The sequence below is a fragment of the Bufo gargarizans genome, chromosome 11 (assembly GCF_014858855.1).
Source record: "Bufo gargarizans isolate SCDJY-AF-19 chromosome 11, ASM1485885v1, whole genome shotgun sequence".
In the NCBI taxonomy this organism is placed as follows: Eukaryota; Metazoa; Chordata; class Amphibia; order Anura; family Bufonidae; genus Bufo; species Bufo gargarizans.
Window position 1 is genome coordinate 70,920,352 of NC_058090.1, and position 20,065 is coordinate 70,940,416.

General features: G+C 45.4%; 1 protein-coding gene across 2 annotated transcripts in view; it reads left to right on the forward strand.

The window, feature by feature from the left end:
* TMEM87A (transmembrane protein 87A) overlaps nucleotides 1–20,065 on the forward strand; it is a 260,059-nt gene that overhangs the window by 60,504 nt on the left and 179,490 nt on the right. For both annotated transcript variants that reach the window (XM_044271690.1, XM_044271691.1), the window contains exons 8-9: nucleotides 8,214–8,275; nucleotides 9,245–9,428. In XM_044271690.1, the coding sequence (XP_044127625.1) occupies nucleotides 8,214–8,275; nucleotides 9,245–9,428 (246 nt within the window). The remainder of the gene's footprint in view (nucleotides 1–8,213; nucleotides 8,276–9,244; nucleotides 9,429–20,065) is intronic.

Consider the following 20,065-nt stretch of genomic DNA (forward strand, 5'->3'; position numbering starts at 1 on the left):
GTACTCCATGGAAGTGTGTTACTCCCTGAAACCTCTGTCAATGCAGAGGCCCGGATGATCGGGGAACTTGTCACACTGAGTGGTGGTGTCCTTCCGTATCCCCCTCCTGTGTCACACTCTGCAATTTTTTTTATGACCTTATTTCCAGTATGGGGGACCATACCTGGAAAGTGTTGGCCAGGGACGATTCCGGGCGCCTCTAGTTCCCGAGGTACTCCGGACTGCTCTTTCCCGGTCAGAAAAGATCAGGGCCTTGAGGACTACCTCATAGAACTGCAGGAATTTCCCTGTGTTGCAAGCGCTCTGGGACAGCACCAAAGAGTTGTACAAGGCAACCTGTACCAAGTAGACCACAACTTTTTTGTACCATGCCCGGGTTTTGCGCATGGCGTTAAATGGTTTGAGGACTTGATCAGAGAGCTCAACCTCTCCCATATACCGATTGTAGTCCATAATACAATCTGGCTTGAGGACCCTTGCCGCAGTACCTCGCACAGGGACAGGGGTGATGCCGTTACCGTGAATTATGGACAGTACAAGGACATCCCTCTTGTCCTTATATCTGACCAGCAACAGGTTTCCACTGGTAAGGGCACGGGTCTCACCCCTGGGGATAGGTACCTGGCGGGTGTGGGTGGGGAGGCCGCGTTGATTTTTCCGCACAGTCCCACAAGCGGACGTGGATCTGGCGGCGAGGGACTGGTACAAGGGGGATACTAGTATAAAAGTTATCCACGTACAGGTGGTAACCCTTATCTAGCAGTGGGTGCATAAGGTCACTCCCACGTTTCCCGCTAACACCCAGCTTAGAGGGAACATACTGGCGGAAAATGAGTCTCCCCTTGAAAGCAATGAGAGACTCATTAACAACGACCTCCCTTCCAGGTACATTGGCCTCCCAAAATTTGGCCCCGAAGTGATCGATGACCGTCCTGATTTTGTACAGGCGGTCATAGGCAGGATCACCTCGGGAGGGGGGGCATGCTGCATTATCTGCATAACGCAGGCATTTCCGAATGGCCTCAAAACGGAAATGTGTTATGGCCATACAGTAGAGTGGGGTCTGTCTGGAAAAGGACGTCCCCACTCCAGTACTGCCTGACACTGGGTTTTTTGACTAGGCCCATGTGCAGCACGAGGCCCCAAAATGTCCTCATCTCGGCTGCACTGACCGGAGTCCATCCACCAGACCTAGCCAAAAAGGAGCCTGGGTGTTGAGCAATGAACTGTTGGGCAAACAAGTTCCTTTGCTCCACCAGCAGATTCACAATGTGGCCACTGAAAAAATGACTCAAATAGTCATATTCAGTGAAGCCAACTGTGGGAATCTGGATTCCTGGTTTGCCAACAAAGTCAGGAATCACAGACTCAAAATCCTCTTGGGTACACCAGACAAGTTTACCGGTAGGGGGCTCAGGTGGACTTATATGGGGGGCTGGAAAACTAGTACGAGCCCCAGGGCAGCTCATACTAGTTTGGGCCACAGGGTCCCTGGCATAGGGGTCCCCTGGCTCCGCCGCTCTGTGGGCTCATCGTCATCATCATCATCACTAGATGAGGAGGAGGACGCGGATGACCAGAGGAAAGTGAGCGATAAAAGAGAAATGCAGAGCAGCACAAATGGACCTCCTGACCAATCCGGAATACACCAACCACGATAGGACCACAGATCCACAGCAGTCCCAGGCACAGTGGTAGATAGCAAAAAGGTTCACAGCAGCATGTCCGGTGTGACTATTTATTAGGAACCAAGAGTGCACACACAGAGGTCATCCTCGTCCTCACTGGGGCTCTCAGAGGCAAACAGGCGTATGCCGCCTCGGCCGAGAACATCTGGCGGGCCATAGGGGTGTGTGTGTGTGGTGGACGGGTGTTCACGTTCACTGCCCTAACCCACCCTAAACCTAACAGAAAAAAATAAACAAAAGCCTCAAAATTTTTTAAAGAAAGAAACGATTCAAACTCTATGATCAGCGGTGGGGTGGGGGATGCTCTAACAGTGGCCAGACGCTAAGAGTGTCGGTCACAATCAGCGCACGCAGTAAAAAAAATAATGTGGGTGGGGACCTGCGGTTTGCTGCACAGGACCCCCCTCGGCATTGTCACAGAGTACCTACTTAAGGACTCGGACAGCAGGGCGTACAGGTACGCCCTGTGTCCGTGAGAGGTTAAAGGAGCGATCTTCACCAAATTTGGAGCACAGGTACATCAGATGTCCGGGAAGGTTTTAGACCAGGTCTCTGCTCTCTAGGACGTACTGTTCCTGAGATATTCCCCAAAAATTACCTGCATTAGCTAATACAAGCCTGCAAGTCTTTCTCTTCATATCCCAACTTCCGTACACACGGTCATATGTCCCTTATCAGCCAATAGAAGCTCGCAGACTACACACAGGTTTACGACTGACACGTTCATATATATAATATTTATTTTATTTTATTTTTTTTCCCCTCTCCCCTTACTATAGGGGCTATGAACTATGTGTAGTAGTCTAATATAGATGAATGGAATGGTAGTGTGCATGCTTGAACTGGTACTCCATTCAAACAGGCGCTTGATACCACATTTTTATGATCAGTGGGAGTCTAGTGCATAAGTGATAACTTGTTCTAATCGGGATAACCGCTTTATAGAGGACCTGTGACCACAAAATGCAAACTGAAAGTATAATGTTATGGAGCAGGAGGAGATGAGCAGATTGATATGTAGTTTTATGGGGTGAGAAAATCTGTAAAACCTGTAATTTATACATTTTTCTCTGCATTTTTGCAGCCCTGTGAAAAAAATCTGTACAGAGAGGACGTGTCATCAGTAATTGATAGGATTGTGTGCATACAGAGATAGCTCTCAGTCACTGCTTAACCCTTCCCTACTGTACCAACAGCTTTTCACAGGGCTACAAAAAAAGCTAATATATAAATGTATAAATTACAGGGTCTTTATTCAAAACTTTAGGTTAAACCATTTAGGGTAAATGTAAATGTTTCTATGAAATCGAAATTACATTTCAAAATTTCATATTTACATTTATTTATTTTTTTGCACATTTTTTTTTTTTTCCTGTAACACAGCTAGGGCTAACGACAAATAAAACCTCCAATATTTATGAATCCTAATTCTGTAGTTTACTGAAGCACCCCATATGTGGGGTAAATTGCTGCATGGACTCAGGGCTCAGAAGTGAAGAGCACCATATGGATTTTGAAGGGCAGATTTTGCTGGAATGTTTTTTGGGTGCTTTATATTTAAAGAGACCCTGAGATACAGTGGAAATCCCCAAAAAGTTGCCCTATTTTGTAAACTACCCTTCAAGGAATTTTAGGGGTGTAGTTAATGTGTTGACTCCCTGTGTTTCATTTGGCTGTGAAAAACAAAAATTCTGTTTGTTTTTGCTGTAACGTGTTGTTTTAGCAGATTTCTTAATTTTCACAAGATGTAACAGGATTAAAAAGACCCCACAATTTGTTAAACATTTTCTCCTGAATGCAGGATGTGGCTGTAAACTGCTGTTTGGGCACACCGTAGAGGTCGAAAGAGCTCCATTTGCATTTTAATCCTAGTTTGGTGATTTATGCAGCATTGGACGACAACTGCAGAGGCACTGAAGTAGAATTAAAAAAAAGAAAATCGCAAAAAGGGACCCCATTTTAGAAACCACACCTCACAGAATTTACCAAGGGGTATAGTGAGCATTTTAACACACCAAGTATTTTGCAAAAATTCATTCACAGCATTTGGTGCAAAGTGGAAATTGCTATTTTTACATAGATATGCCATTTCAGTGCCTAACGTGTCCCAGTGTGAAAGCAAGCACTCTTATTATTCTGCTTTGCATCCTTGTTTTATTAACACTCTACCTATGACCCTAATCTTTTGCCTGGGCATACCATAGAGCTCAGCAGCTTGTCTGAATTCAAATGTGTTGAGTTAAAGGCTATGTACACCTTTTGGGGCATTTTTTAAAATATTGTATTGTACTCATTTTGAGCTAAAATATTTTTTTTTTAATTGATCTTTTATTAAAAATCCTGAACCCTTTTCTCTGTACAGTGCTGCTCTCTAAGGCTACTTTCACACCTGCGTTCAGGTGTCCGCTCACAAGCGGCCCTGAACGCAGCCGTCTGGCCCTAATGCATTCTCAGTGGAGGCGGATCCACTGAGAATGCATCCGCCTGCCAGTGCTCAGCCTGGAGGCGAGCGGATCCGTTCCGACTTACAATGTAAGTCAATGGGGACGGATCCGCTTGAAGATGACACCATATGGCTCAATCTTCAAGCGGATCCGTCCCCCATTGACTTTCAATGTAAAGTCTGAAAGGATCCGCTCAGGCTACTTTCACACTTAGAAAATTTTTCTAAGTTATAATGCAGACGGATCCGTTCTGAACGGAGCCACCGTCTGCATTAATATGAGCGGATCCGTTCAGAACGGATCCGATCGAACGCTAGTGTGAAAGTAGCCTAATAGTTTCTGAACTTTCTCTCTCTTCTGTCAGGCAGCTAAACTGAGGCTCCTTATCGCTGCTTTCTGACACTATAAACACTCATTATAGCTCAGTTCTTATCTTACTGATAAGAAAGTGGCTTAAAAAAGTGTTTATGACCTCTTAGTAATTTAGAGGTAAGGTTTCTTAGATGACTGGCACAAAGTGAAAGAAACATTTAACCCTCTGACACAATGGCTCAATATTTTTAATAAAGTAATTAAAAAAATTATTTTTCGGCAAAAATTTAAAATGCAATCATAAAAAATGCTCCCAAAGGTGTACATAGCCTTTCACGATGTGTAAACATGGCGCCCGCTCGCACGTGAAGCAGGCGTCATGGCTGGCAGGTCTCTGTGACCTGCGGCTAATTACCGTGACCGACAATAATGCCAATCGCAGTAATTAAAAGTTTTAGATGCCGTGAGCAAGTGAGATCACGGCATCTAAATGCACAATAACCCGGAAGCGCGACCCCCTGTGGCCAATGGGGCTGTCAGTAGTTGCTCTGAATACTATAAGCCTCGCTGACGAGGCTTATAATATTCATGCTAAATTTCTTATTTTGACCACCAGATGGCAGACCAACATAAAAAATTAGCAACTGACAGTCACAAACTCATTTTAAAAATCCCTAATTGTATAAAATAAAAAAAAAATTAAAAAAATGTATAGGCTCACATATGAGCTTCAAAATCATTACAAAAAAAAGTAAAACGGTTAAATATATAAAAAATGTAAAAGTTTAAATCCCTTTCCGTATAATAAATAATCAATGTGCAGTAGGCCGTGCATAGTGAAAATTGTTAATTTTCCACAGATATGATGTTACAGTGCCATTTAAGACTTTTGCAACACTTCTTGAATTGATAGATGCATACTACTGGGTACAGAAATGTCATAAATGTGCATGTAAGCTGTTGTGGAGCACAGATTTTGCTGGAAATGTTTTCATCCACTACTTCACATTTGCAAAGTCCTTTAGGTACCAAGAAAGTGGAAGCGCACTATTAGGGTGCATTCACACAACCTGTTTGAATTTTGCAGTCCATGAACTGCAGAAAATACGGATGATCACTGTCCTGCAGCAGCCCCTTATCCCGCAGAATGGATGTGAGCAGCAGCACAGCAAGCTGAAACGTTGTCCTCCTGTGAAGATTAATTTCTCCTGAAAACCGCCACTCCAAGCGAAGCTAGAGGAGAAGGAAAAAACAATCAGTGCATTTGCGGGCACTATTTTGAAAAAATCGATATGGCGATATCAGTAAAAAATTAACATCACCAGATTCAAAACTGGCAAATTAATCATATAGTTCGTCAGTGAAGGAGACTGCTGCATGCAATTGCAGTGATCTCCACAGTATGTCATCGCTTATCTCCATACAGTATAATGATTAGACAGCACAATCTGCTGCAAGAAAACAATGATTTTTGTGCCTGCATAAAAGATGAGATTGTCTGCTAAACGAGCGTTTGCTCTTTTTTACACTTAGATCTTCGAACACAGATTTTTCGAACGCTTGTTAGCAATGATTTGGCTGACCCTCTGCCAGTGTAATACAGGCCTAACTTGTATATTTCTGCAGAAAATGCCTTTTTTTGTGTTTTGCTGATTTTAGCTTGTTGATAACAAGGAGGTTGGTGCAAACCTCCTGGGAGTCAAGATTTCCCCACTGCCCCCTCCCCCTCCTTGATTGACTTTCTCTAAGCCAGGGAACCTCATCTACTTTTCTCACAATATCCCCCTCAGGCTCAGTTGACTTTTGGAGCATGCCCACTGTATAGTGCTCTATAGCCCCCGGCTTCAATGCTTCACTGCACATGCACTGTAGGGTTTTCAAAGCAAAAAAATCTCACAGGTGTTGGCACAGGGGCATTTAATACTTGCAGATAATTACTGGCTGTAGCAGTGACCATAATTGGCTGCAACAGTCCCATGAACCTTTGTTGGGACCTCCAATGTTAATTAGACCCTAGTAAGACCTCAGATCAGTCCTCCAATAATAAGACTCCCAATCAGACCGCACATCAGACCCCCAATGTTAATGAGACCCTAGCTCAGACCCCCAATCAGACCTCCGATCAGACAAAAAAAATAATAATTATGAACTCACCTCTCCTGTTCTGGACACTGCTGCCACTCCTGAGATCCATTGCTCTTCATGCTGTTCTGTGATCCAACGTCATGCACATTGAAGTCACAAAATGCACCTACGTTAGAACACAGCACAGCGTGTGGCGCCTGCAGATGAAGGCCTCATGCACACGACTGCTTGTGACGGTACCATCCGTGTCACAGTCTAGTATTCCCTTCTTCCCTTGAAATAGCACCGCCAAGTAATCCACAGAGCAATAAATCACTATCGCTGGTATCTCCAAATAAGTCTATACATGAGCCCAAGCTGAATGCTAGAAATACTTTACTGGAAGGCACCACATTCAAAAATACAATTTCTTTTATCCCCTTCTCCCATGCAAGGGAGACACCCACAACAAACATACATTAACCAATAACACATAACATCCTCCCGTCTGCCTGTGATATAATTATGGTACAATGGTTAACATCATTATCCCAGGCAGGACAATACACAATGTCCTCTGATCTGGAGACAACCGAGGTGTAATTCAATTATCTCTCAGGACAAAGGGAAATCGCTAATATTGTATATTTGAGTAAGTGACAGACATCACTTACTCAAATATACAATGTCCCACCCTTTACAATGCACATAGACATTTAACACATCCCAAAATCGCACAAATTAGACCAGGAATTCAAAAGTTAGTACAAGTCTCTTTGGCCTGGCTGTACTCGTGGCTTTTCTGTCCAAAACCGGTTCTGTCCTGGAGACAATTGCGAAGTGATCCACTTATCTCCCAAGGACAGAGGCCAGACTCCATTAGCCACATGGTAGCAAAAGACAGCAAAATACATGAACTGATATAACTATGCCGCTATTGCATAAAACCGGTGCATACAACATGGGACCGTAATCACATGGTAAGAGGCTGGCAAGTAGTCCTCACCAAGCACTCGTGGCAACCTCAAAAGAGGGGAGTTTGTCACACCGTTGTTGTGTTCCGTTCCACAAAATGGGGTTCCGTTGTCCAGTGATCCGTTTCAGTTTTTGTTTGTGTGTCTTCCTTTATTTTTGGAGGATCACCAGACATAAAGGAAAGTAAAAAAAAAATCTAAGACAGGTTTGCCATGCAAATGATAGGAAAAAAAACGGACGCGGGCGACAATCTTGTGTGCCTCCGTGTTTTTTAGCGGTCCCATTGATTTGAATGGGTCCGCGAACCGTTTTCTGTGAAAATAATAGGACAGGTTATATTTTTTTGACGGACTAGAACCACGGATCACGGACGAGGATGACAAACGGTGCATTAGCCGAGTTTTCAACGGTCAATGGGTCCGCAGAAGATCGCGAAAAACTGAACAATGGACACGGAATAAAACAACGGTCGTGTGCATGAGGCCGAAGACTGGGGAGCCAGTGCGAAGCCAGCACAGAAAGCGTTGTATTCAACACTCCCTTGTCCTACTGTACAAATACCATAATGGAAGCGCTCATTAGTATTTGCCCTATAACCAGCAGTAACGTCCGTCCGTCTCCCCCCCCCACACACACACACACTTTTGGGGGAAAAAGTGCTTCTGAAAGCACTAAAAATACGATAGCTTTTACACACTTGTACTGATGCTATGTGCTTTGTTTCTTGCAGTGAGAATTGAAGTGAAAGGACCTTATGAATACTTATCGCCTGCTGACTATCCACGCATGATTGTGAGTATAGTTTAAAGTATGTTAGTACTTATGTTGGTTTATTGGAACTGAATTTGCTAGATCATCTGAGCATATACTTAAAAAGAACATATTTATTTTCTCATTTTAATATATGCCGACATACAGGGCAATTTTTGTTATTCTAGTCATCAAATGTGACAAGTCTCTATCCATACTTATCTGGTTAAGAATTTTGCATAAATATGGAGAGAAACTTGTGACCTTTTGATAATTGCTAAAATTATACTATACCAGTGTTCCCCAAAATGACAACAGTTACACATCCAAGACATTCTACCATGACGCCCACATAAATGGGTGCCGTTGTGCATGCTGTTCTGACAGTTTACCTCCCCTAGCATGACATTCCTGGTATCCCATCTGTTGCAGATTGCGTTTGGCTACTGATCACCGTCCTTAAGAATATGACTGCCACACATCCTGGAGGTCCATGAAACATGTACTGTTCAAATATATATATATATATATATATATATATATATATATATGCATAATTTTGCTGTTGACTTCCATTTTAATAAAAAAAAAATGTATGTATGCACACATACAAGACTTTTTATTTATTTTTATGAATAGTGTAGAAGGCTATACTTTTAATTGTTAAAAGTAAGGCGAAATAAAACTGCCAAAAGCACACCTTAGAATTCATCTTTCCCAAAAGCCTATAAATACAGATGCACACAGTACAGTATAGTTAGTTTTTGGATGTATATACTAAAAAAAAAAAAAATCACCATGGCTAAACGTGGAAAAAAACTAGCGTAAGTCTTATTGAGTGAAGCAGAACACTCTAGTTGGAGCTCTGCTATAATAAAATGGAAGCACTGGCTCCCTCAAAGATGTATTAAGAAATGAATCATCAGAGAATTTTGGAACTGTTTATGTGAAAAAGCACAACGTTATTCAATGGTGTCCATTAAACTTTACACTATTTTAAATATCTTTCAGTTCTTCATGGTGATGTGCATTGTGTACGTCCTTTTTGGCGTCTTGTGGCTGGCCTGGTCTGCATGTTATTGGAGGGACTTGTTGAGAATCCAGTTCTGGGTTGGTGCTGTGATATTGCTCGGCATGCTGGAAAAAGCTGTATTCTACGCAGAGTTCCAGAACATCCGCTACTATGGACAGTCTGGTATGGTACACATGGTGGATATTATATTTAACTTTGTATGGCAACACTCTAAATGTGGTTTTAGTGAAGCAAATGTAATTCTTTATTCACCTTTATATGAACAGTGTTTCAGCTCATAGAGTATTTTTCAAGATTTGTCATGGCCTCATAGGCACACAGCCATGGCCAGCATGGAGGACATAAAGGAAAGTAAAAAAAAAATCTAAGACAGGTTTGCCATGCAAATGATAGGAAAAAAACGGACGCGGGCGACAATCTTGTGTGCCTCCGTGTTTTTTAGCGGTCCCGTTGATTTGAATGGGTCCGCAAACCGTTTTCTGTGAAAATATTTATGACTTATCCTAAGGATAGGTCTTCAGTATCAGATCTGCAGGGTACGACACCCAGGACCCTGCCAATCAGCTGTTTGAAGAGGCTGGAGCCCAGTGAACGCCGCAGCCTCTTCTTAGGCCAGTGACATAACTGTACATGGATCACATGGCCTAGTTGCAGCCCAGCCCCATTCAAGTCAATGGGGCTGAGCTGCAATATCAAGCACTGCCACTATATTATGTAAGGTGCTGTTGTGGGATAGCTGCCGGGAGCCTGCATCTCTCACTAGAGCTCCAGTGAGCGCTGTGGCTAACTGAAACAGCTGATTGGCGGGGGTGTTGGAACTTGGACCCCCGATGATGTGATGATGATCAATTTTGAGGGTAAGTTATCATTATCTTTGCCCATTTAAGTCTCCAACTGCCATGGCAACACATTGGTAGCCCATACTCCTGGAGGTTTTTCAGAACTTATACATTATGGGGCACATTCTTAATAAAGCCCCATAGCTGGCGGAAGATCCGCCAAAGTTACAAAGAGGTGCAGGCCTCTCCATAACTTCAGCACATCCAGCGCCAATTCTAAATGTGAGCCAGCATCCTAGCTGTCTTACATTTGGACTGTCTTAGGGCTCTTTCACACTTGCGTTGTCCGGATCCGTCGTGTACTCCATTTGCCGGAATTACACGCCGGATCCGGAAAAACGTGTAAGAACGCATACTTTTTTCTTTCCGGATGTGTCTTTCCAGCTTTTTTGGTAAGATACTGATCCGGAAATCCTAAAGCCAACATCAACATGTTTTTTTTCCGGATCCGGTATGGGGCCGGATCCGTACGACGGATCCGGAAAAAAAACGTTGATGTTGGCTTCAGGATTTCCGGATCAGTCTCTTTTCGCGCCAGCCAAGCCCTTCCTACTTCCTGGCGCAGACGCAACTTCCGGATCCGTCGTTGCGTCGTAGCAACTGAAGATGTGAGAACGGAATAATACATTTCAATGGGCTATTATTCCGGATCCGTCGATGCGTCAAGTGTTCATGATTTTTGACCGGAGCAAAAAGTGCAGCATGCTGCGGTATTTTCTCCGGCCAAAAAACGTTCCGGTCCTGAACTGAAGACATCCTGATGCATCCTGAACGGATTTCTCTCCATTCAGAATGCATAGGGATAATCCTGATCAGGGATTTTTCCGGCATAGAGCCCCAACGACGGAACTCTATGCCCGGAAAAGAAAAGCGCAAGTGTGAAAGAGCCCTCAAACAGGCGTAGAAAATTACGAATGAGATGGGCCTGCCATTCCGTCCCCTTCCGCGCCCACAGTTTTAGACCTGGCGTCAGAGGGGAGAAGTCTCTGATAGGCATCTGTGCCTGAAATATGCCTAATGTAGGTGTTTTTCAGTATAATAAATGACCACTTATGAGTCTGTCTTGGGGATAGGCCATTAGTATGTTTGACACACAATATTATATGATCCCTAGAGAGTGATGGGATAAATTATTGCAGAAGTCAATTCACATTTGTCCTTTTTTCAAACTCTCACTATTAATTGAAAGATGACCTTTATTATAATATATTATAAACATAATTTCTTTTCCACCCCTTTTTTAAATTAAAAATACTCCTGTCCAATCCTGTCAGCTGCTACCTATATCAGTAGTATCAATAACCTGCATCCATTTTTCAGTGTATTGTTTGAAGTGTTTTACAATTTTCTTCATCAGTATAACACATATTCAGTATGTACGATCAGATCGGCGTAGGGTTGTTTCGATACCAAAATTTTGATTCGCTTTCATCACCATAAAAAAGTATTGCGATACTCAAATACCACACACAAAAATAAAAAATAAAAGCCGCGTGCATTTTCCATTTTATGAAACGTTCGGCCCATAATAGAACAGTCCTATCCTATTTTTTGGGGTGACAAGGTGACTAAAAAATGGTGAATCGCATGTTTTTTATTTATTTCTGTTACGGCGCTCACCGCATAAGAGAGATTTTTTTAAAATGTAATAGTTTGGAATTTTCGGACGCAGTGCTAAGTAATAGGTTTATTTATTGTTTATGTATTTTCTATGTAAAATTGGGAAAGGGGGGATTTAAACTTAATATTTTAGGGTACTTTCACACTAGCATTTTTCTTTTCCGGCATAGAGTTCCGTCACAGGGGCTCTATACTGGAAAAGAACTGATCAGGCATATCCCCATGCAGGGGCGTAGCTAGAAATGACTGGGCCCCATAGCAAAAACATTTTATGCCCCCCCCCCCCCCCCTTTAAATAATGCAGCTGCGCCTGCCAGGCTTGAGCAGGTATATGTGTGAATATGGATTAGGGAAGATACTGAGATAGTACCTCCGGATCTCAGCATCTTCCCTATTCACACATATACCTGCTCAAGCCTGGCAGGCGCAGCTGCATTATTTAATAGTGTTGTGTGGTAATGGTTAACCACCTCCCGACCGCCTAACGCGCCGATGCGTCCGGGAGGTGGTTGATTTGTTCCTCCTGGACGCATCGGCGCGTCATCTCGCGATACCCGAGATTTCCTGTGAACGCGCGCTCACAGGAACAGAAGGTAAGCGAGTGGATCTCCAGCCTGCCAGCGGCGATCGCTCGCTGGCAGGCTGGAGATGTGATTTTTTTTAACCCCTAAAGGTATATTAGACGCTGTTTTGATAACAGCGTCTAATATACCTACTACCTGGTCCTCTGGTGATCCCTTTTGCTAGGATCGACCACCAGAGGACACAGGTAGGTCAGTGAAGTCGCACCAAACACTACACTACACCCCCCCCCCCCCGTCACTTATTAACCCCTTATAAACCCCTGATCACCCCATATAAACTCCCTGATCACCCCCCCCCCCCCCGTCATTGATCACCCCCCTGTCAGGCTCCGTTCAGACGTCCGTATGATTTTTACGGATCCACAGATACATGGATCGGATCCGCAAAACACATACGGACGTCTGAATGGAGCCTTACAGGGGGGTGATCAATGACAGGGGGGTGATCACCCATATAGATTCTCTGATCACCCCCTGTCATTGATCACCCCCCCCTGTCATTGATCACCCCCCTGCAAGGCTCCATTCAGACATCCGTATGATTTTTACGGATCCATGGATACATGGAACGGATCCGCAAAACACATGCGGACGTCTGAATGGAGCCTTACAGGGGGGTGATCAATGACAGGCGGGTGATCACCCATATAGATTCCCTGATCACCCCCTGTCATTGATCACCCCCCTGTAAGGCTCCATTCAGACGTCCGCATGATTTTTACGGATCCATGGATCGGATCCGCAAAACACATGCGGACATCTGAATGGAGCCTTACAGGGGAGTGATCATCCCATATACACTCCCTGATCACCCCCTGTCATTGATCACCCCCCTGTAAGGCTCCATTCAGACGTCCGCATGTGTTTTGCGGATCCGATCCATGTATCCATGGATCCGTAAAAATCATGCGGACGTCTGAATGGAGCCTTACCAGGGGGGTGATCAATGACAGGGGGTGATCACCCATATACACTCCCTGATCACCCCCGGTCATTGATCACCCCCCTGTAAGGCTCCATTCAGACGTCCGCATGTGTTTTGCGGATCCGATCCATGTATCCATGGATCCGTAAAAATCATACAGACGTCTGAATGGAGCCTTACCAGGGGGGTGATCAATGACAGGGGGGTGATCAGGGAGTCTATATGGGTGATCACCCCCCTGTCATTGATCACCCCCCTGTCATTGATCACCCCCCCTGTAAGGCTCCATTCAGACATTTTTTTGGCTCAAGTTAGCGGAAATATATATATATTTTTTTTGTTTTTTCTTACAAAGTCTCATATTCCACTAACTTGTGTCAAAAAATAAAATCTCACATGAACTCGCCATACCCCTCACGGAATCCAAATGCGTAAACATTTTTAGACATTTATATTCCAGACTTCTTCTCACGCTTTAGGGCCCCTAAAAAGCCAGGGCAGTATAAATACCCCACATGTGACCCCATTTCGGAAAGAAGACACCCCAAGGTATTCGCTGAGGGGCATATTGAGTCCATGAAAGATTGAAATTTTTGTCCTAAGTTAGCGGAAAGTGAGACTTTGTGAGAAAAAAACAAAAAAAAATCAATATCCGCTAACTTATGCAAAAAAAATGAAAAATCTAGGAACTCGCCAGGCCCCTCATTGAATACCTTGGGGTGTCTTCTTTCCAAAGTGGGGTATTTATACTGCCCTGGCTTTTTAGGGGCCCTAAAGCGTGAGAAGAAGTCTGGGATCCAAATGTCTAAAAATGCCCTCCTAAAAGGAATTTGGGCACCTTTGCGCATCTAGGCTGCAAAAAAGTGTGACACATGTGGTATCGCCGTACTCAGGAGAAGTTGGGGAATGTGTTTTGGGGTGTCATTTTACATATACCCATACTGGGTGAGAGAAATATCTTGGTCAAATGCCAACTTTGTATAAAAGAAATGTGAAAAGTTGTCTTTTGCCAAGATATTTCTCTCACCCAGCATGGGTATATGTAAAATGACACCCCAAAACACATTCCCCAACTTCTCCTGAGTACGGCGATACCAGATGTGTGACACTTTTTTGATGCCAAGGTGGGCAAAGGGGCACATATTCCAAAGTGCACCTTTCGGATTTCACCAGTCATTTTTTACAGATTTTGATTGCAAAGTACTTCTCACACATATGGGCCCCTAAATTGCCAGGGCAGTATAACTACCCCACAAGTGACCCCATTTTGGAAAGAAGACACCCCAAGGTATTCTGTGAGGGGCATGGCGAGTTCCTAGAATTTTTTATTTTTTGTCGCAAGTTAGTGGAATATGAGACTTTGTAAGAAAAAAAAATAAAATAAAAAATCATCATCATTTTCCGCTAACTTGTGACAAAAAATAAAAAGTTCTATGAACTCACTATGCCCATCAGCGAATACCTTAGGGTGTCTACTTTCCGAAATGGGGTCATTTGTGGGGTTTTTCTACTGTCTGGGCATTGTAGAACCTCAGGAATCATGACAGGTGCTCAGAAAGTCAGAGCTGTTTCAAAAAGCGGAAATTCACATTTTTGTACCATAGTTTGTAAACGCTATAACTTTTACCCAAACCATTTTTTTTTTTTGCCGAAACATTTTTTTTTCATCAAAGACACGTAGAACAATTAATTTGGCGAAAAAATTTATATATGGATGTCGTTTTTGTTGCAAAATTTTACAGCTGAAAGTGAAAAATGTCATTTTTTTTGCAAAAAAATCGTTACATTTTGATTAATAACAAAAAAAGTAAAAATGTCAGCAGCAATAAAATACCACCAAATGAAAGCTCTATTAGTGAGAAGAAAAGGAGGTAAAATTCATTTGGGTGGTAAGTTGCATGACCGAGCGATAAACGGTGAAAGGAGTGTAGTGCTGAAGTGTAAAAAGTGCTCTGGTCATGAAGGGGGTTTCAGCTAGCGGGGCTGAAGTGGTTAATGGCATTTTGGCAAAGAAACAGCCACCTAGGCTACTTTCACACTTGCGGCAGTGTGATCCGGCAGGCAGTTCCATCATCTGAACTCCCCACCTGATCCGCTGATTTTTATGTGACTGAAAGCATTTGTGAGACTGATCCAGATGCGGATCTGTCTCACAAATGCATTGCAAGAATGGATCAGTCTTGTATTTATTTTCAAATTTTTTCCGGTCTGCGCATGCGCAGGCCGGAGGAACAGATCCCACACATTAGGACAGATCCCGGCATTTTTCCCAATAGGAATGTATTAACATTCCTATGGGGAAAAATGCTGGATCCGTCCTTGTGGGCCCTTGGGCGATAAAGTCTCAATGGGCCCCCTTACATAGTGATAACTCTCTGAGTATAGATAATGTAGTAGATATCACCTGCAGCCCTATGTAACAACACAGATAACACAGTACTGGCTATCTGAGTACAGAAAATTTCTCGTGCATGGCATTTGGGGGACACGGCACCATGGATATATGTCAAACTACCACTAGGAGGCGACACTAGACATAAAAAGTGTTGGCTCCTCCCCGTTGGACTATACCCTCTCCACAGGCACTAGGCTAATCAGTCTTGTTCTAGTGTCCATAGGAGGCAGACCTGACCTGCTTTTTGTGCAGGTCATCCTGCTACTTTATTTTCTTTTTTCTTCAATCATTTTTTCTTCTATGTAGGTTCCGGCCTGCGGCAGGGGTGGCTCCATCGTGTTCCACCTTAGTTGCCCCCCTGCGGGCGCGTACTCAGGTACCTGGCAGCCACCCAGTCCCCAGCTCTGCTTCTGCAGTGGAATTCTGGCAGTCCCACGGTTCCCGTGTTGAGTCCGCCGAGGGGGTCCGACGTCTGAGGGTGAGTATGTTAGATTAGATTAGGGTGTCCCTCCTCCCCGGGCCTGGGCACGTTTCCCCCCCTTCTCTTCTCGAATACCTGCATCTCTTGCTGTATCTTGGCCCCAGTAGCCCCCTGGCCTTCTGTTTCTTCTGTATCGGGGTCGCTTCTCCAGTTCTCTCCCCCCACCTGGCCCCCGTTCATCGCAGCTTCTCCGGTGCACTTCCGCGATCGCGGCCGTCCGTCCCCGGCCGCACTCCACTAATTGAGGCCCCGGCTTTTCGGGCCTACTAGGCCGCAACTCCCCGCCCTCTCCTGAGCTTCCCGGGCTTGCTCTGTCTCCTCCCCTCCGTGGGGGAAGCCTGGGAGGGGCCTCTCCTGCCTGTCGAATCCAGTGTGTGTTCCCTGCTCTGGCTCAGAGGGGCGGTTCCTTCTCCGGCTGCTTCTCTCACTGGGTCACCATCTTACTGCTCTCCTGCATGGGGCGCGCTGTACAGCTCCTGGGGTCCGGTAGGCAGCCTCTGGCTGATTTGCTTATGCAGGCTCTTCCACCATGCAGTATCCCTCTGTGTGGTCAAGACAAACGTGCACGGAGGAACCTACCCTACCCAGGTTTGGTGCCCCTCTAGTGGACTTTCAGGTGGAGTTTTCCTGCCTGTACAGGTAATTAGCGCACAGGTAATGCAGCCGTCACCGTGCTTAGTAACTGGGAAACCTACTTGGTGTCTCTGATACGTACGCCCTCGTAGGCGGTACACGTCGGACCTTCTTGGTTCCCCTATACCAGGGGCTATGTTCTAAGCAAGCTGATACAGGCAAACGCCTTTTCTAGGGTTGGTAACCCTTCTCAGCCCCTAAAGTTTTTTTTGTAGTGGCTGTACCAGAGATGTACAGGCTGACTTTTATTGCCGTGGCGATTACTTCTGTTTCCAGCCGCCTTTCACTTTCTTGGGTAGAGTTCCTACACCTACTCCAGATTCTGTAGCCATTACTCCTGACTGACTCTATGGTGTTCCATGCGGCGCTATTTCCCCCTGCCGGGCGAGATATACAGGCCGTCTTTAATTGCCGCAGCAATTGCACCTGTCTGTTTCCAGCCACCTTGCTCCCTTCATAGGTAGAGTTCCTACACCATCTCCTGATGCCGTTTCCAGTATCCCTGGCGGGCTCTATTGTGTTCCGTGCGGTGCTATTTCTCCCTTCCTGGCGAGCTATAGAGGTCACTCAATTGCTGTAGCAATTGCCTCTGTTTGGTTCTACTGTGCACCAAGCTGCCACCTTGCTCCCTTCATAGGTAGAGTACCTACACTATCTCCAGAGGCTGTAGCCGTTGCTCCTCTCTGGACTTATGGTGTGCCTTGCTGCACTATTTCTCCCTTACCGGATGAGATGATGAGGCCACCTTGTATTGCCGTGGCCACTGCACCTACCTCACCATAGTGTGCACCAAACAGCCATCCTTTTCCTTCATAGCTGAAGTTCCTGCACCATCTCCAGATCTGTTGATGCGGCCCTGTTTCCCTCTGGGAAATAGGGGCCTCCGTCAGTTGCCATTGCACCTACCTAATTGTGGTGTGCGCCTGTCGTTCTTTGGTGGTACCGTGCGGCCCTATTTTCCCCTTCCCGAGTGGAATATTGGTATCATTGCTAACGCGGTAGCTGTTGTTCTTTTCCGGTCCTAGGGTGCACCATGCGTCCACATCGCTCTGATCTTAAATCATTTCCAGATTCTGTACCCACGGCACCTGTCTGGTCGTATTGCACTACAACAGCCGTATTTCTACCTTACAGGTTGAGGACCTGTACCCTCCAAATGTGGTTGCATTCCTGGATGCTGTGGCTTTGTTTCCACTCTCTTTAGAGTGCAACATGCAGTCCCTTTACCTCGGTTTTTGGCCAGGATTTTTAGCATCCCACGTGTTGGACCCTATACGGTTTCTGTATTGCTGGCTGTTTTCCTCCCCGAGCTCTGATCTGTGCTGCGGATGTTGGTTACTACCCTTTTTGGTTCTTCCATACCTCTGCCACTCCGTTGCTGTCATGCTCTATGGTCTCCTTGTACTTTCTCAGGGCTCTGTCCTCAGGCCTCCTGGTTCAGCATATACACAGTAACCATATCTGGCAGGGGTGGGCAAGCCCAACACCCACCTCCACCTTGTCGGTCTAGTGGTATATGACTGATCTGATCTGGTGGGTGGTCCACATACAACCACGCTCCCTACACCATGGCCAGGTGGTTGTTGGCTTTTGTGCTATGGTGGCTATTGCCATCCTAATAAAATACTGCTGTCTGCTGCACTCTGCGTTACCCCATGTTATAAAGGAGTACCCTGTTGTTTTCTATTACAGAGCGGACCGTTCCTGGTGGGGTACAGTGATCTACACTGGATTTTCTCCTTCTTGGGGTACGTAGCTTGGTGAGCACCGGCCGCTGCAGCAGTTTTAGGCCATCTCTGGATGTCCTCCGCCACACGAAATCCTTCTGGGGTCAGCGGCATTTTCCTCGCTGGACGTCCTTCCTGATGAGTCGGGGACAGAACCACTGAGCACCACACTCCTGCCTGGTAGGTGAATTTTCTGCTGATTGCTCTGGCATCGGACGGGGTTCCGTAGTTCCCTCTGGGTCCGTGTGTTCTCTTATATTTTCTGCTTGGTTGTACTTTATGATAGAGGGCAGTTCCCTTGGACCTTGCTGTTGTCTGTGCCTGTCAGGTACTTTCTCCCCCGGGGAGCCTTCTGTGTGTCGGTTGCAGCTGGTTTCTGCATTTTGTGTAGTCACACCCAGTTTCTTTCATATCGATTTCGCCATTCCTTATGCATAGGGGTGTCTTTCGATTTAGTGGTACAACCCAAGCCGCTGTACTTGCCCTCCCCGGGACAATGTATGCAGGTTGCTAGCCACTATTCTTAGATTGGCTAGTTGTCCGTGGCCAGTTCCTCCCCCTATGGTGGTTCGTTTCATTTTTTTTCTTGGCTATTCTGGCTTTTGTTGTCCTCTGGTGGTTTGGTTCCTGGTGCTTAGTGAGCCCATACCGGGCACTCCTTTCTGGAGTCCCTGTCCCCGTTCATTTGACCACACCGATTCTGTAGGATGATCGTTGTTTGGGGGGGCTGGGTTGATTGTTCCCCTTGTAGGTTCCATTAGCCTTGTGGACCTTTTGGGATTCGTGTCTATCTTCCCGTCCTCCCACGTCAAGTATCTGGTATTGAGTGGTTTAGTTCTGCGGTTTGCATTTCCACCTTATGGTCTCCTTCAGGAGGGACTTCCTCCTTGGACGGTTGGGAGTACTCTCCTTCTCCTCCCATGTCTCTCAGTCCAGTGTGTCCCTGCTGAGATTTCAGCGTTGTTTTGTTTTCAGAGACTCGTTCCTCGTCTCCTAGTTTTGGGATGCGGGTCTTATCTTTTTTCCTGGCCTTTACTTCTACCCCCTCCCTTCCAAGGGTTGGCGGTTTCTCTTAGCGTCCTTGGGGTTTTCACCTTTCAATTGGGCGCTTACCTTCATCTCCTGCTTTGCGGTGGGGCGAGACCTGCTCCCTTCATATGTGAGCCTTGTTATGGCTTCCCTTACTCCAGTGTGTCCCTGCTGAGGTTTCCTGGGCCTGCATCTGGTTCCCTTCTTGCCTGTTACTTAGTTTGGCCAGAGTTTCTCCGGTCTTGCGCTTCTAAGCGATATTTTATTTTCAGAGGTTCGTTCCTCGTCTCCTGATTTTGGGATGCCGGTCTTGTTTTTTTCTCTTTTCCTGGATTGGTGGTTTCCCTTAGCGTCTTTGGAGTTTTTTTCTCTTTTCAATAGTGCGCTTTACTTTATCACCTGCTTTGCGGTGAGGGGAGTCCTGCTCCCTTCACATGTGAGCCTTGCTATGGCTTTCATCCCTCGTTTGGCCTTCTGTGATTCCATGTTTCCTGCTCCCCTGACCTGTCAAGGGCTGGCCACAGGATGTTTGTGCTTTAGCCTGAGACAATTAGACTGTTAGGTAG